The sequence below is a fragment of the Schistosoma mansoni genome, chromosome 5 (assembly GCF_000237925.1).
Source record: "Schistosoma mansoni strain Puerto Rico chromosome 5, complete genome".
NCBI classification, from domain to species: Eukaryota; Metazoa; Platyhelminthes; class Trematoda; order Strigeidida; family Schistosomatidae; genus Schistosoma; species Schistosoma mansoni.
The window spans coordinates 7228414-7247113 of NC_031499.1; the positions used below are offsets into that span (position 1 = coordinate 7228414).

At 35.8% G+C, this 18700-nt stretch overlaps 1 protein-coding gene across 1 annotated transcript in view; it reads left to right on the top strand.

Moving 5' to 3' along the window:
- Positions 1-18700, top strand: part of Smp_143930 (putative sh3 and multiple ankyrin repeat domains protein 1,2 (shank1,2)) — a gene marked incomplete at both ends in the record, with an annotated part of 57146 nt that overhangs the window by 17720 nt on the left and 20726 nt on the right. The window contains 5 exons of the mRNA XM_018797767.1: positions 7348-7498; positions 10006-10055; positions 12258-12366; positions 15200-15351; positions 18042-18209. Coding sequence (XP_018652776.1) covers positions 7348-7498; positions 10006-10055; positions 12258-12366; positions 15200-15351; positions 18042-18209 — 630 coding nt within the window. The remainder of the gene's footprint in view (positions 1-7347; positions 7499-10005; positions 10056-12257; positions 12367-15199; positions 15352-18041; positions 18210-18700) is intronic.

Consider the following 18700-nt stretch of genomic DNA (forward strand, 5'->3'; position numbering starts at 1 on the left):
TAAATGTTCGGATTTTCAGAGGGACGATTTGGTCGGTGGGGGGGAATGGTGGGAACCCCATTGAGGGCTGATCGGTCCGAAAAGTATTTTTCGGCAAGAAAGGTTGGGTTAGCTCCGGCGGGACTCACACTTTCAGACTATGAAAAATACTAAATCTCCACACAACCCCTTCTGATAATTATTAATATTAGTTGAAGGTATTATTTTAGTGACCTGAGATAAAATTATTAACATTAATACTGTGTTCCTTTAAATATTGTGTTCATTGTCCTTTGCTTCCGGCAAATCATATCTCTTATGTTGACATTTTCATTGGCTGTTTCTTAGTTATATAACTTGAACTTAGACACATTTTGTGTTGTACCATACTTTCATTAACTGTATGCGAACTGACAATTTATTTGGTTTGAATAGTGCGAATGAGGAGTTCCACAATAGGACGAAACGGCCGTCCAGTGATTCCAGGTTTTCCATGGTGGTCTAGTTTCAATTAACTCATGCCTTCAACTATGAGAATAAGTAGTAGTTAACATTACCCTATTGACATAGTTTAGTAGATAATTCTAGTCATATTTAAATGTAAAAGACCACACCAGATCTTTCTCAACCTGTCAATTATGTCATCGGGGTGATAATCATAGTGAGACAGGTCTCTACCTATCACACTCGATTTGATAATTGACTAAAGTTATAAATGTTACCCATAAGATTCCAACTCTGTAGTCTAAAGGTTAAGCATTTCCCCCTCCTGTCGAGAATTGGATGTCCTTTGTTTAGTCTCTCGAGAATCCGCAGATGCTCACTCCTGAGGACAAGATAGTTGTGAGCTGGTGGATAGAGGTAGTCGACAGAAAACCCTGGACATAGGTTTCATGCTATTTGGCACTCGTCAGCAAGGTGTACCTGTAATGTTGAGGGAATTAATACTCCATGACGGATTCGATCTTATGTCACGAGATGTCGAGTCACCTAGACTCATAATGTCTTGAAAATTATACTCTGTTGTCACTTGTTCTCCATCTGTTTGAATTCAAAACATAACAGAGTATTTGTGTTGATCACAACAATCATAGAAATTATTGAGTTTTGAATATTAGCTACTTATAAAAATGTTTCCAAAGACACAAAACCACATCAGTCAGCTACAACGTAGGGCCAGAGACATATATGCATTGGTCCAAGTTGCTATACCTCATTAACACAACAAGATGAACGCTAGATTCATAGAATCATTTACTTCAATGGTAGCAATACGTGAAAGAAAGATTGTATATAAGAATATATTATAAGAAGAAAGAATTTGTTCGTAGAAAGAAAGCTATAGAGTAATTTTAATCTAACGGTCTCAGGGAAGGCAAGTAGTTTATACACCTACGCCACCATGATTAATTCTGAGCCATATCACTCAGTTTCCAACCGCTGGTTACGATGGTTGTAAGGACCCCAACCAAGTAGTCTGCACCTACCAATGTGGCTCAGACCAGAAGATGGTGACTTCAAGAATTGATGCTAAGTTTTGGTTTGACGGCCCCGAACATTCCTTCAACAGTCTCCAACACTAGTCAGCATTGTTTGCCCTATTAGTCGGTGGTTCGATACGAGTATTACGTTGCCTAACCATTTCAGTCGATTAAAATTTCCGACCTTATCAACTGATTTACTGTCATTCTTTAATACCCTACATCTAACCTTACTATTACTTACCCGGTGATCCCAGCAAATACGAGCAACATTTCTAAGACATCTAAGGTCGGATACCAGGAACTCACGAGTATCTTTTACCCTTAATGGCTACGTTTCATATCTGTAAAATAAAACAGAATGAGCTGTCACGCAATATACTTGTCATTCATTGGTTACAGAATATTCATATGAATTACAAGGCCTCACTGATAGAATAACTCTGAGAAAGAATAACTAATACATTAATTCATTTATTTACAGTAAATAACGTAAATGATTTTCAATTGTTTAATCTAATAATAATAATGCCGGCTCAGTGGTCTATCGGTTAAGTGCTCGTATGCGACACTAGTAGGTCCTGGGTTCGAATCTCGCGAGGCGGGATCGTGGATGCTCACTGCCAAGGAGGAGTCCCATAATATGAGGAAACGATCGTCCAGTGCTTCCAGGTTTTCCATGGCAGTCTAGCTTCAATCGACTCATGATCTCAACAATATATAAAATTACTAAAATCTCCACATACCCTTCCCAAAAAAAGATAAAAGTTCCGGATAGATGTTCCATTATTGTATAAGATTGTTTAATAGTGTTTACTTATAACCCCTATGAATGGAAACAAATATACATAATTCATTTTATAGTTAAAATCATGAGTCAATTGAAGCTAGACCATCATGGAAAAGCTGGTGGCATTAGACGGCTGCTCCGTCGTAATATGGGACGCCTCGGTAGTGCACACTCACGATCCTTATCTCGGGACTCGAACCTAAATCCTTCCGTCTCACGCGCGAACAATCGACCTCCAGAACGCTGAACCGGCATTCAACTGTGCTAATGTCTAACTCCAACCAATCCACCAAATAGAGCTACCGTTCACCATTGTCTTCAATGAGTCACAGCTTTCCATTAGAAATCCAGGAAATACATCTTGAAGCCGGTCACTAGTGGGTACATAATGATTATTATCAGAAAGAGAGTTTTGTGGAGATTATAGCAATTAATTAGTTGAATTCATGAGTTGATTTAAGCTAAACCACCATGGAAAACCTGGAAGCACTAGATGGTCGTTTTGTCCTAGTATTTATATATATTCCTTTATCATCCATTTCAATTCTTGCTCGGTGTTTTTTTATCCGCTTTTTGTCTTAAACTTATTCTTACTTTCACTAAAATTCACTTATTATTATTAATGTGTACTCATAGTTAAGAAGATCCTTTTCTTCTTTACAATTATGTTTATTTACTTACTTGTGAAATGACATAATGTCCTCTTGTTTATTAGCTACGTCCTTGACTTTTAATCTTTAAAACATTCTTTATTCTCTTTGTTATTTTCTGGATAGCGTTTTTGTAGCAAGTTAGTTTTCTACTGGATGGGGTTGCTAACCCCATGCCCAACCTTCCTCCTTTATCCGGGCTTGAGACCGGCAGTAGCTCCCGGAGGAGTTACAGGCGGAGTTATTCTAATAATTAGTTAACTTATTTCTAATCTCCAAAAACAAAGTATATTTGAATGAATAATGGGGTTCAATAACTTTATCATCAAGCTTTACAGTTATAATTATTGTGATATTTTATAAAGATCAAAAATAAGGCATGCATTAATGTATTTGACAATGTTATATGGTAATAAAGGTGGATAACTTTTGTATTCGTCAAGATCGGTCATTTGAAAACTTTTGTCTAAATCTGATTGAACAGTTTCATAGTATTTGAGTACCGAGTTGATGTAAGACATTAAAGAGGAAGAATGTATTTTGAGATGGTGGAAAAGATTTGTAGCTCAGGTGGGTGATTTTGATGGAGTTTTGTTCTTTGAGCTGGATGATTTGGTCGTGGAGCTTTCATCGTCCTTCTGAATCACATGTGGAGAAATTCAAACACTTCACTTCTACCCGAAGTTTGTGCTGATGATGTCGTTCAGAAGGATGATGAAAGCTCCACGACCGAACCATCCAACTAAGAGAACAAAACTCCATCTGAATGTATTTGTAAAATCTCAGAGAATGAATTTGAAGTAAATCCAACTTTTCGCCTGGCAATTCGGTCCAAGCGTTTTCAAGGAAGTTCATTTAACAAAGGTCAGAATGATTCGTAATGAAGTGTCAAGCTGTAATCAGTATAACAGTAATACAATAAATCATGTGAATAAAATGAACAGTTGGCTAGTTTCGTCTTATTAATGGAGGTAATACCAAGTTATGTGAATTGGGAAAGATTAATATATAGATTAAGACAGATAAGAAAACTAAAGGAATTGAGAGGGGGATATGAGGTTTATAATATGCAGTTTTGGTATCTGATGATCCAGTTGTTGACTATAGAGACTGGATATACCTCTTTTGAACACATAAGCTCGGTCTTCTGTAGTTGATCCAGAAGACTTATGCTATGTAGAGAAGCCGTAATCCAGCTCCTTTATGTAGATCATTTGGAATTTCATACAAAACGGAGAAAGATTCATTTATTTTATTATGATGCTCCCTATCTGCTAAGTGTGAAAAGATGACGCTGTTGATACCTGTCATGACTTCTTTACCCAATCATGCTGGTACATCTTTACGAACAAGTAAAGAATAAAACTCTGAATACGGTCTATATAACTAGTTCCATAGGAGTAGTGGAATTCGTAAGCACACATGGGAGAGCTCATCACCATTAACTTAACATTGATTTGTTGTGTAAGTACTGGTTTGGTTGAGTAGACTACATGTAACTTAATGGAATGAATTGTTCTTTTCATCAGATCTTTTGTGTCGACTTGTTAAAATGTCTTCATATATGTCCCCTTTAAAATCGAATTTTAAATAGAAAGTTTTCTTGCTGTTCTGCATGTTTTATTCATCAAAATTCGATCTCAGTGGGTTTATCAATAAAAACCATGGATCACCAAACAGGTGTGTTATCCTTCATATGGGACTTCTTAACAGTGACTAACAACAACGTAACCAGAGAATGTGGTGAATGACTTATCACTAGGAGCATTAAGTAGATATATGATGGCACAAGTCCAATACACATACTTATTCATTATATTAATAATCGCCTGATATAGATGTACATAATTACATGACTTCTGAAGTTGAAATCATTTAAATGAAAGGTTCTCTTCTTTGAAACATTCGTTTTATTATTTAATATTGTGGACTATGTGTTTAATTTATTGAACTATCGAACTTATTAAGTAATTATTCAATCGTTTAGTTACTTAGTTAAGCTTACTTACTTACTTACGCCTGTTACTCCCAATGGAGCATAGGCCGCCGACCAGCATTCTCCAACCCACTCTGTCCTGAGCCTTCTTTTCTAGTTCTATCCAGTTTCTGTTCATTCTTCTCATGTCCGTCTCTATTTCTCGGCGTAACGTGTTAAGCGTAGACAATCAAATTGAGCTACGGTTCAATCAATCATTCATAACGTAACCCTAAGAATAAATACAGGTACCTATTTTTGAGCTCATGTACAAAATTTAGTTCATTAGTATTTCTGATATTGCAGAACACGTTGGCTCTCAGAACATTTAAGACAAAATGTTAACCTACTCATAAGTAAGCAATGTATTTCAATTAAAATAGTTTATCGTCTCAATCAATTAACCCAGTTCCAAATACTAGAAACTATTTTCTTGAATGTACAGTCGATATTTATAGTGTTAATTATTAACATCGGTCTTCATAGGTGTAGAGACTGGTTGAGAGTTTCAGGTGTAGTTTATGTTTGCCGATCGAACTTGATGATGTACTTATTATTCTGCACTGACTGAAAGATTTTAAGTTCCTCGGTTGGATGCAGCGTGTGTGTTTCCACCGTTGAAAAGTACCATAATAGGATAAAACGATATTCAAGTGCTCTGTGATTCTTAGTGATTGTTTGGCTAAAGTAAATTCAGTGTTTGTCGTTTGATCACTTTCGATTTCAGTAACAGTCTATTTACTCAGTAACTCTAAATTCTGAATGCAGTAAAATGAGTTTAATTACAAAAACACATGACAACTTGGCGTAATTCAAATCCCTGTAAACAAAATCAAGTTTTTAAGTAAATCAATCTATTTCTATATACACAAAAGATCCCAACCAAGATACAGGGGATATGACGGAATCGGAAGATACTGGTTACCAAGTGTCTTCTAAACAAGTGACCTAAATATAGATCGATAAGTGAAAAAATGGTAATAGTTGAGTTAATTCTTGTAGTTGATTGTGTTTATAAGTTGAAGAAGATGATATTTCGAAATTAGAAGAAGTGGTTCATATCATATCATAGAATGCATATAGTGATAAAGTTTGATCGAACGTACTTGATAAGTGACTTATTTTGTAATTTTATTTTGAAAATTTGAATTTCTTTGTTTTCCCGCCAGAGGCGCTCCTTTCACCTTCGAGTCATATTTCCCACTTGGAAATATCTCAAACGCTATTGATCCGTCGTATGTTTTAGTATGATATCTTATAATGCTTCTCAAGGACAATTTTATACTGTATATATACGTTTGATTTCTTGCTATTGTGATTGCTTATACTTCGGCTGCTTACGGAATTATATTTCCCCTACTTCGTCTTGAACTTCTCACTCTAGTTGGCGGGGCGTAGGACAACGGATTAGAATAGCCTATTGTGTCACTGTGTTATTGACCTTCGTTTCGTTACCGAGTAAGGAGAAATCGTAATTAGCATCAAGCATATCATATACACAAAAGATCCCAAGCATTTATCTATGGAAAGATACACTGGATATGACGGAATCGGTAGATACTGATTACCAAGTATCTTTTAACCAAGTGACCTAAATATAGATAAGTTGAAAAATGGTAATAGTTGAGTGAATTCCTGTAGTTGATGGTGTGCATAAGTTGAAGAAGTTGGTTCACATCATATCATAGGTGTCTTCGAAGCATTGCTCATATATCCTGGGACCACCGGATAAGTAATGCAGTTGTTAGGAAACGAGTACCGGGTAAGGATGGCAAATCGATTGATGAAGTGGTGAAACTTCATCAGTTAAGATGGCTGGGATACGTGTTACGTATACCCAACCAACGACTGCCCCGACGTGCAATGTTTTATGGTGTAGAAGTAGGTTGGAAGAAAGCTAGGGGAGGCCAGACCAAAAAATGACACAAATCCATGAAGTCACTGACAAGTAGAATGAGCCATGTTGGTAGGTGTAGACTACCTGGTTGGGATTCGCGAGATGTCAGCAATCGATGGTTAGAAACCTTGAATGACATGGCTGAAAATCGTTTGCATTGGTGCAGATGAATCCACCGTTTGTGTTCCCCCAAATTCTAATCTTCTGAATTCTTCGTTTCCCTATCATTTTTCTCTTTCCAAATTTATTTCACTGAATGATACTCCTTCAATAACATCTCCAAACCCTAATCTTTCACATAATGCTTATACTCTTACTACTTCTACCACTATGGGATTCGAATCAACAACTGTATATCTGTGTTAATGTGGTATGGCAACTCGAACTGATGTACGTACGTATGTACGAAGTTCTCCATTGTGACTAACTGACTGACTGACTGATAGAATGATCTAGTGGTAAAGTTTGATCGATCACCTTCAACGAGTTAGTATTGATTAAGAGTATGATCATTATGAATATCTTAAACAGTCTTAACAACCTATATATGTATGTATATTTATCTTCTATTTCAGTATATCTTCAAAGTACGTACAGATATCTTAATTAGTGAATTAAGAAAACAAGCTATAGAAACATATAATTTAAAAGAAATAGATTTTCTTAATCATGGTTTATATTTACCACCAGATAGTGGTAAAAAAGGCAAATTTTTACAAGATGAACGTACTATATCAGAATATCCACAATTAGTTGCTATTAAATTAAATTTATTAAATGATGATCAATTAATGAATGATACAGAATTAATAAATGATAATAAATCTAAAGAACCAGTTGTATTAGAGGTAAGTTAATCAGTTTTGTTTTTGATTGTAAAAGTTTGATATTGTTTGTTATTGTTATGATTATAATGAGTTTATATGATCAGTCAAGATCGCGGTTAAGAGATCCTTCAGTTATAATCACACTTGATGGAGAAACTATGGAAGAGGTGGAATCATTCACGTATCTGGAAACCATCATTGATGAACAAGGAAGATCGGATGTAGATGTAAAGGCGAAGATTGTCAAAGCAAGGTCAGCATTTATACAATCCTTTATTTATAATCACATTCGATGACAAAACTCTGTAAAAGGTGGAAACATTCACGTATCTGGGAAGCATCATTGATAAACAAGGAAGATCGTATGCAGACGTGAATGCGAGGATTGGCAAAGAAAGGAACGTAGTTCTACAATTGAAGAACATATGGAACTCAAAACAACTGTCAACTAATTTCAAAGTGAGAATCTTCAATACGAACGTCAAGGCAGTCCTACTGTAAAGAGCTGAAACGTGGAGAACTACTAAATCCATCGTCAAGAAGGTACAAGTATATATAAACAGTTGTCTACGCAAAATACTCAACATTCATTGGCCGGATACTATCAGCAACAGCCTTCTGTGGGAGAGGACAAACCAGCTTCCAGATGAAGAGGAAATTAGGAAAAGAAGTTGAAGCGGGTCGGACATACATTAAGGAAATCACCAATATGCATCACGAAGCAATCACTAACTTGGAATCCTGAAGGGAAGCTGAAAAGAGGGAGGCCAAAGAACACATTACGCCAGGAAATAGGAACAGATATGAAAAGGATGAATGTTAGCTGGAAAGAATTGCCCAGGATAGGATTGGATGGAGAATGCTGGTATGCGACGAATTCTCCTCGACGAGGGGTAACAGGTGTAAGTAAGTAAGTAAGAGTTCAAGATGTACGTTTTGTTTCAATTAGAATCTTATATCTGGATATACTAACTTTGATTAAAACTAGAAAATCAGTACCAATCACTTTATACGTCAATAAAGATTAGATTCACTCTTTAATGTCTACAACGAGGATATAAATGTGATATTATAGTGAAAGAAGAGTTGATGGGGATAGCCAATTTACTATTTAATCCTGCATTTTGTCCTTCATATGATTCATAATTATTTCAATTGTGTTGTTATTACAAATGCTCTATGCTTTTTCTTCCCTGTTCTCTTCAATTCAATCTTCTCAATCATCTGCTAACAGGTATTTCACTTTCAATTACTACCATATACTACTTATATCTGTATACACCATATTCCTACTTTTAAATCACATTTATAGTTAAACACTGAATTCATCGGTTGATAATGGATACTTCTAGTATATACTACCAGTATATACATTCACTGAAGGTTACGATGTTTGAAATCGACCTTCATCAAACTTCAGTTTTGATCATTGGGATTTCATCAATATACTAAATACGTAAGGTTTAAAAGCTAACCTGATAAACAATAAAACTACTTACATTACAGACTAACATGAAAAGAAAGTTAGTGATGACAATATGTTCTTTGAGAATGTTGAAGTTCAATATTTTCGTCATCTTTAATAAGCAAAGATGGATGGTGGCTAGCAGTGGAATCATAAAAAGTGCGTTTCATCCTATTCAGGACTCATCAACCGGATGTACTTGGATCCCAGAGTTGATGTTCACTTCAGGACTCTAACCCCCAGTCATCTTGAATGGGTTAAATAATTGTCAGCTAAAAATCATGTTACATAACACTACATAATTCATATACTGAAATTAAAAAGGAGTCTATTTACAATCTTTTGACGCCAATAATGGTCTTAAAGCTGTAACTTTTAACAGTAGGTAAATTCATAAAAATTGTAATGAGAAAACTTGTTAATTTTCTTAATTTTTCAAATTATTTAATGATGAGCAGAGATGGATAATGGCTAGCAGTGTAATCCAGTTTGACACGTATTTCATCCTATGGGAAGATTCAAACAAACCATACCAAGTGAATTTAAATTTCACCTCAATACACAAGCAAGTGGCTATCAGGACTCAGTAGCGGAGTGGATAACGCGATGGAGTTTGAAATGAAAGGTACTGGGTTTGAGTTCCAGAGTAAACATCAACTCTAAGATACAGGTACATCCAGCTGACGAGTCTCAAATAGGACGAGATGAGTGTCAAACTAGATTACACTGCTAGTCACTACCCATCTTTGCTATTAATGCTTGTGAATTAAGGCTATATCGAGGCTATACTCACAGTATGCACATATGGCCAATAAGAGACTGACCAGTTGCAGTCCTAAACATCAATGGGAAGATTCAAACAAACCATACTAATGATGAGTTTGTGTATGTTTTCGTGTTCTTTTATTGATAGCTTCTGCCAAAAATTCGTTTTGTTGAAGAATATCGTCTAGAAGGATCAAAGTCAATAACTAAACGAATTAATTCAAAAGTAAGTTCATTTTCTCAGGCATTTAATATGCATTAATGGATAGATGAAATTAGATTTAAACATATTTTCATTCACCAGTGTAAATTATTGTCCATGGTAATGGTACTCTACTCGGTTGCCACCAAGCTTAGTTTGTCGATAGATGCTTGAATTTACAACCTATCATTAATATAAAGTTTAAGTGTAAATAGTTAAATTTCAGTAGTTTAAATCAGAGACTAACCTTAGTTGAACCACCACTGGAAAGCAGGAACTACTAGATAGCTATTACTTCTTAGTTTTGTGCTTCATAATAGTGCTCAGTCACGACTCAATCACAGAGGATCGAAACTAGAAAATTTGGTCTTGCAAATACTCATAACCTCTACGTCACTGGATCAGCGTCTGATTTTACAAAGGGCTAATTTCAACTAATTTATAATGTAAACTAAGAAAGTTTGTCAACCAAATTTCCTTCACTCATAACAATCCTGTACTCATTTGAGACCAACTTTCAGATATAGTTCCAAGAGTTTTAGTGTGAAACCGTAATTAGTAGGGCCCAGCATTGTTGGGTGTTGGAAAGCTATCTACTTTGAGCAAGGGGAGGCTGTCGTGAAATATCGTGAATCGATCAGAGCCCAACGTATACAAAATTGGGTTTCAACTCATCGATCTAAAGGTTGCCGAAAGATCTGCATGTCCTGGGTTTGATGCGCACAGCTGAGGGGTTTCAGAATAGGTCAAAACAAATGTTCAGTGCTTCTTTGTTTACGATAGTGCTCTAACTAAGATCAGTCCGCAATGTAAAATATCAGCAACTAGTTGAACTCAAAGTGCTAAAATCACTGATTGACCACTGTTTAGTAAATTTATTTAACATTCATGTGATAAGCGTTGATGGGCAGATGAATGTACAAATGAAGGTTTTATCGTTTACGAAGGTGAAATGGAACGGTGTATCTATGTGTGAAGTATTTCACATCTACAAAAATAGTACAGCAAACTAGTCAGCTTAGCTGATATACTGTAAAACCCAGAATGCACAGTTACACAATAAGTACATCTTGATTAGCATTGGTTACTTCGCAATAGTCTAGAGATTTTTACACTTGATCAGTCAGTTTTTCATTTATTTCCATTACTATTCACTGCCATCAATGATTTTCGTTTCATGATCTGTAGATAATGAGTTATCGGTGTTATGTAGAGAGAGTGCGTGCGTGTCCTGTTAATATATGACGTGAGGATGCCGCCAATTAGAGAGGAGTGAATTATCGATCAGAGCAATAATACACGAAACCTGTACAAACAGTCTAGAATCCTTATCGATCCTGCTTCCCGTCTAGCCCAGTGTATTCAGTCCAGAACACCAATAACAGTCTCTGAAATATGAATCATTATTCTCAAACATACTACGTTTATATACCAAACAAACTGACCACATCGTACCATAAAATAGAAAATAATATTTGTATAAGATTTGGTCAAATGTGGTTGTGAATAGGGGGAACAGTAATTAATGGACTGGGGATGACTCGGGAATGGTAAATCGTACAGTATTAGTCTACAGGTCAGAATAAAGCTCATAATGAGGGGGACACGAATATGAGTAGTTGAGTTACTTAACCATTATACAATAGGAAATATACATATCATATTGGTTCATAAATAATTCTCAAAGTTACCATTCATAAGTCTCCAAGGGGTATAACAATCGGTCGAAACTCAACCTCTTAAATTTAGTCTTGTATGGTTTCATAAATGTAGATACTAGAACTTAACAATTTTCCAGTGCTTCCAAATATTAACCAGCTTAAAAAATCCTTAAAAGTAAAGTTTATCTTAAAATAATCTATTGCTTATGATTAACATACTTAGATTAGATTTAATCTTAATTAATATAAAATACGCTCCGCCTGTAGCTCCTCCGGGGGCTACTGTCGGTCCCAAATATGAATAAAGGAAGAGGGTTGGGCATGAGGTTAGCGACGCCATTCCGTAGAAAACTAACTCGCTAATAAAACGCCAATGTAAAATACGAATCTTGGCATATAATAAGCATTTGAAAGACCATTGTAATTTATATCCTTAAATGATTGAATTCAATAATACTGAAGAGTATATAATGTTCAATCATTTGTTTAATGGCATTCAACTGATCATCTATCTATCTATTTATCCATCAATTTGATGATCCATTTTCTTTTTGTTTTGTTAAAGCATCATCAAAAACGTTTATTATCTGCTATAAAACGTGATGATATTGGACGTGTTACAGATTTATTAGAACAAGGTTTAGATCCAAATTTTCAGTATCCATCTAGTGGAGGTAAATATTCTTTTATAAACAATATGTTATTACATTTATTTAAAAAGAACTCACTGGAAACAATTATGGACGGTTGCTCAAACTTCATGGATTGGTTGAAGTTAAACATTAACACCGTTGGATGCCGGCCGGCTCAGTGGTCTATCAGTTAAGTGCTCTGGCGCGAGACTAGTAGGTCCTGGGTTCGAATCTCGTGAGGCGGGATCGTGGATGCACACTGCCACTGAGGAGGAGTCCCGTAATAGGACGAAGCGGCCGTCCTGTGCTTCCAGGTTTTCGATGGTGTTCTAGCTTCATTTGACTCATGATTTCAACTATGAAAAATATATGAATTAGAATGCACATTTTTTAATCTGGAATTCAATATCACCATGTTTTTTCCTTTTCTTATTTGGAACTCATCAGTTGAACGTACTTGAATCTAAGTAACATTTTGTACAATGAACATTTTGATGGAGTTTTGTTCTCTGAACTGCATGATTTGGTCGTGGATCTTTCATCATCCTTCTAGACGACATCATCAGCACAAAATTCGGGTAGAAGTGAAGTGTTTGAATTTCTTCACATGTGGTTCATAATAAACATTCAACGTTTAACATGACGCTTTTAACAAAAACTCTTTGATTTAAGGTCAATAAGAACCAATCAACATTGAGGTGCACAGAACAAGCTGTGAATCACATGTGGAGAAATTCAAACACTTCACTTCTATCCAAAGTTTGTATTGATAATGTCGTTCAGAAGAACGATGAAAGCTCCATGATCAAACCATCCAGGTCAGAGAAAAAACCTACATCAAAACAGTATTATTTCATTTATGATTTTTTTAGTGATTTCAGTGAACACAGTGATAGTGTTTACTGGCCTCATTTTAAATGACAAAATATGATGAAATCAATTTAACTGCGAATCATTTCGGCTTGCTTACTACTCCAGATCATATTCAGTAGACTCTTAATACTTACATCCTATGTTATATAACTCTTTAAAATGTTTTATTTAGTGTCTTATTTGTTTTTAATATCTTAAAGATTCCTTTTAATGTTGTCTTTATTCTACTGAAACACGGCGTTCTTAATATTCCACAGATGAGTTGAAGCAGTATGACTATTAGTTTCCGTCTTTAATCAGTGCTAGCTATTTGATGTTTGATACTGGTCAGTAGATTGACTTGTAAAGTTAAATCGTTTAACGTTCAGATATTATCTTTGAAGTTTTCAATGTCTAATAAACGTGTCGCACTCTAGAATGTCGGGCCACTTTTCTGTTCATTTAGTGAATGAGTGTTGAACACTGGAGTGGGAATTATATGGATTCATTCACCAGTTTTTCAATAGTCAGTAATTGTGCAGCATCCAGAATTTTCGAGCATTCTCTCGTTCATTTAGTGAGTCCATGTTGCAAGTAAGGGTGTAATTTTTACTGGATATTTCAAGTAACTAAAGGGTTCAACACTTTTCTGCTATGAATGGACCAAAGATCTATATCCAAACATTCCGGTTGATAAAAATATGGAAGTTGGGGTTCGAAACAAAATCTCCGGTAAAAATTAAACTACTATATGCAACAAATACCCATTAGATTAATGCGAGAATACTTAAAGTTGCTCATTACTGAACACATACTAAATGTTGGGAAACAGGTATGTAACCTCTCTCGTATGACTTTTAATCATAGTCATACTTCAAGGATGTAGAGTTATCATCAATCTTTTACTGTGAATAGCAGTTCTAAATCCTGGATGAAAGATACAAGTATGTTAAGTACCTATTTACTTACTTAGGCCTGTTGCTCCCAATAGAGCATCGGCCGCTGACCAGCATTCTCCGCCTGTAGCTCCTCCGGGGGTTACTGCCGGTCTCAAGCCTGGATAAAGGAGAAGGGTTGAGCATGGGGTTAACGACCTCATCCCGCAGAAAACCAACTCGCTAAAAAAACGCTAACCAGAAAAAAATTATTCAAACCATTTAAGTATGGTAAGTATTGTTATCCAAAATCCTCTATAAAAATCCAAACTGTCTAATGCAACAATCACTTGATAAATGAGAAGAAAAATGGTTCATATGATGGAAGCCGAAGTTATGTTGTGGAGTCAAACGAGTAGAACAAGGCAAGAAAAGTCAACAAGGACTCAGAGCCAACACAAGGCTGCTCGTGCTGACTAACGCGTCATCGGTATTACACTGGTCCAAGGTCGAAGAAATCGGTGTTCTGATTAGCGATTTAGTTAATTGATAATTAACAGGGCAAAAGTCATAAAAATACAGTTAAACTATATTCTTCACATACCACTATATAATCTGTTTGTTAATAAATAAATGATTGGGGGTACCTTTAATCAAACTATAATTATTCTTATGAATAAGTATTGTGGCGTGGGCTACTTATATCCACACAAGTAGTTTATAACGATGGTCGGGCATTGAATGTATTTCAGTAGAAGATCGATAAGGAAAGAACGGAAACGAAACATAATTGGTATGGAAATGCATGAACCATGAAATCAGAGACCATGGACTGATATTTGCAGAAGGGACAGTCAAGATTGAGACAATTGATTGATACTTCACTTAGTATTGTTTGTTTGAATCTTCCCATTGATGTTTAGGATTGCAACTGGTCAGTCGCAAATAGGACGAAACGTGCGTCCTGGATTCCACTGCTAGCTACTATCTATCTTTGCTTACAATTGATTGATAGTTTGTAAATTAACTATCTACTGTATGATTGCCCGATTTTAGTGTGATAGCCTGTAATTTACATGCCATACACATTCGATTGTCCCCCACTTGCGTTCTATTCACTACAGTATTATTTCATTTATTACATTCAGTGATACCATTAGGTTGTGCAGCAGAATTAGCTGATCCACGTGAAATGATATTACAACTTGTCAATGCTGGAGCACATTTAGATTATCGAGATTCAGATACAATGACTGCATTACATAGAGCTGCAATTAATGGAAATTTCAAAGCTATTGAGGTAAATTTTTAATTATGTAAAGTAATTGTCTTTAATACTTTTCTACATTTCAATTGAATTAATTAACATTAGTTAAAACAATGATTGATTTACTAGAAGTAGGTCCTGAGTTTGAATCTCGCGAGGTGAGGTCGTGGATGCGCACTGTTGAGCAGTTCCGCAATAGGACGGGACGGCCATTCAGTGCTTCCAGGTTTTCCCTGGTTGTCTAGCCTCAATCGACTCATGCTTTCAACTATTTGATATACAATAATTCACAATTAAACTGTGTATGATTTAAAATTGTCATCAGTTTACATCAGCACTTCTCTTGGGCTATTTATTCTTTTTTTAATTCATGGTAGATTCTGAGAAACTTTCTTAAACTAAGTAAAAAATTGGTTAGCTTTTGTTCAGAAAGGTTGTTTTCTATGGTATGGGGTTGTCGAATTCATGTTCAACCCTCCTCCCTAACCCGAGCTTGGGACCGACAGTAGCCGTAGAAGAGCTATGGCTGTGAGAAAATCATCAAACTGCATCACGAAGCAAGCCCCGACTTGGAATCGTGAAGTGAAGTGAAAAATAGGAAGGCCAAGGAACACATTGTGTAAAGACTTAGAGTCAGATATCTAAAGGTTTAATAGTAACTGGAAACAAGTAGGAAGGATTTTCCAGGACAGATTTGGGTGGAGATTGCTGATGAGCGGCTTTTGCTCCTTCATGAGGAGTAACAGGCCTAAGTAAGTAAGTGGATTGGTAAATAAGAAACTACTGTCTTGATATTGTCCAAAAGAATAATAGCCAAGTAGTATGATTTTGATGTTGTTTCGTTTTCTGAGTTGCATAGTTGAACTGTGAAGCTTGATGTAGTTCTATCGAACAAGTGACAGCAGGTCTACTAGTCTTCAAATATCTCTATATCATATGGATAATGTTTTGATTTTCAGATTTATTTTCATTCTAGTTAGTACTCATCGTCAAGGTGTACTCGTAGTTTTCAGGGAACTGATACCCTCCCTGAGAAACCTGTTTTTACTATCCTATTTCAATCTACCATCTTAATTCTTTATGACAGATATATTTTGATTAAAATCTAATTATCAGGAGAGGTTTTTTGTGGAAATTTAGTATTTCCATAGTTGAAAGCGGGAGTCAATTTAAGCTAGACCACCAGAGAAAACCTGGAAGCACTGGATTGCCGTTTCGTCCTATGGTGGGACTCCTCAGCAGTGCGCATCCACGACCTCGCCTCGTGGGATTCGAATCCAGGACCTACCAAATATAACATTTAATTGGTTATTCATACGGGTTTGTAGCAATTGTATATATTGTGGTAAGATTTTTTTCTTGATATCCACTGAAAGAACTAATGATTACAGACAGAGATGAATGGTGGCCAGCAGTGCAAATCATGAAGCGCGTTTCTTCTTATTTGTGACTATTCGGCTGTATGGTACCTCCACCTCATAGCTGATGTTTATTTCGAGACTCAAAGTGTTTATCATGCTTTTGACTTAATGCAATATTGAGACATTTCGCGCAGGATCTACATAAGCTAATAAGGGACTGATCGATTGGAGTCCTAAATATTAATAAGAAGATTCAAATAACCAATACAAACATGAATGAAACGACTAATGGTTTAGATTTTAGTAGTCATGTAACAACTAACAAAATCAATTCTCGATCAAAATGCTACCAGCGTGAAAAAATTCTTCCCTAACCGAGTTCTTCACTTATCCTGTGTATTTTACATAATTCCTATAGTTATGATCAATAGCCATGACCAGTTACTTTCAGCTCCGTTGAAGAAGAGAAATGTATCATGAATAATAGTGGTTAATAATGTACTGACTGATGTTAGATATGTAAACTATTTGATGTCGAATTATCCCTCGAAAACGTAAAAGCTCAGAGCAACACGCATAAATACTTGATTCAATCGTGGAATGAGTCATTGGTTCATACTGCTAAGGAAGTCGAAATACCTATGATATGAACTATATTTTACAGCTTGTTAAACCAGATGGTAATAGAGACTGAGAAACTATTTCCAAGATTGGGTTGTGTTAATGGAAAATCTATCTATATTACTACTATTGTCATGAATGGGGACATAAATGGAGACAATTGAATGTATTTGGACATAAAATTACAGAACATCTTAGTAAAATCTAAGAATCATACTGTAAATACTTCATTTTCAAAGCTTCAATCAATTGTCTCCAACTCAACGATCCCTTTTGTAAATATCAGTCAATCGTCTCACACATCATTATTATTTCGTATCCACACCACTCATTCTTTGTTCTTATTCTCTTTTCTTTGATCTTCTTAACTTTCTACTTCCAAGCATTTCACTTTAGGTTGATGATACATACTACTTATATCTATTGACATCAGTAGCATACATTAAACTAGATCTTATGATTAGTAGTAATTACCACAGAATATAAGTTTTTAAAGTTAGAATAATCTATTCTGGTTAGCGTTTTGTTTTAGCGAGTTAGTTTTCTACGGGATGGGGTCGCTAACCTCATGCCCAACCCTCCTCCTTTATCTGGGCCTGGGACCGGCAATAACCCCCCTACCGCGGAGGAGCTACAGGCGGAGTTTCTACGGTCAGAATTCAAATCAATTAATATTTTGATTGCATTAAATGTAAACAGTAATTCATAGTAATTTCCATTTTTTCCTTTTTCATAATGAAGGTATTTTTAGAACTAGGACAAAATCCTAATGTACGTGATAAAAATGATTTAACACCATTGTATTATGCTTGTTCAGAAGATATTCGACCAGAATGTATTCAACGTTTACTATATGATCATGCTATACTTGGTGTGACCGATGATAAAGGTAGACAAGAAATTCATCAAGTAAGTGTAGATGGTGAATTCGTAGGGTTCGATTTATCCTGTTGTTCTTTTTTTAATATTGAGGGCTACAATTAGTGAATTTCATATTTCTGTATACTTATCCTGATATGTAAATTCATTTAGTATTGTTTGTTTGAATCTTCCCATCGATGTGTTAGGACTGCAACTGATCAGTCTCTAATTGGCATATGTGCATACTGTACGTATTGCCTCGATATAGCCTTAATTCACAAGCATGGTGAAAGATACTTCACCTCATCGTACAAGCAAGTGGCTATCAGGACTCAGTTGCTGAGTGAATAACGTGATGGCGTTTGAAGCGAAAAGTACTGGGTTCGAGTCTCAGAGTAAACATCAACAAGTCTGAGATGCAGGTACATCCAGCTGACGAGTCCCGAATGGGACAAAACGCTCATCGCGGATTCCACTGCTATCCACTATCCATCGTTTCTTAGAATGCTTATGAATAAAGGCAATGTAGAGACAATCCG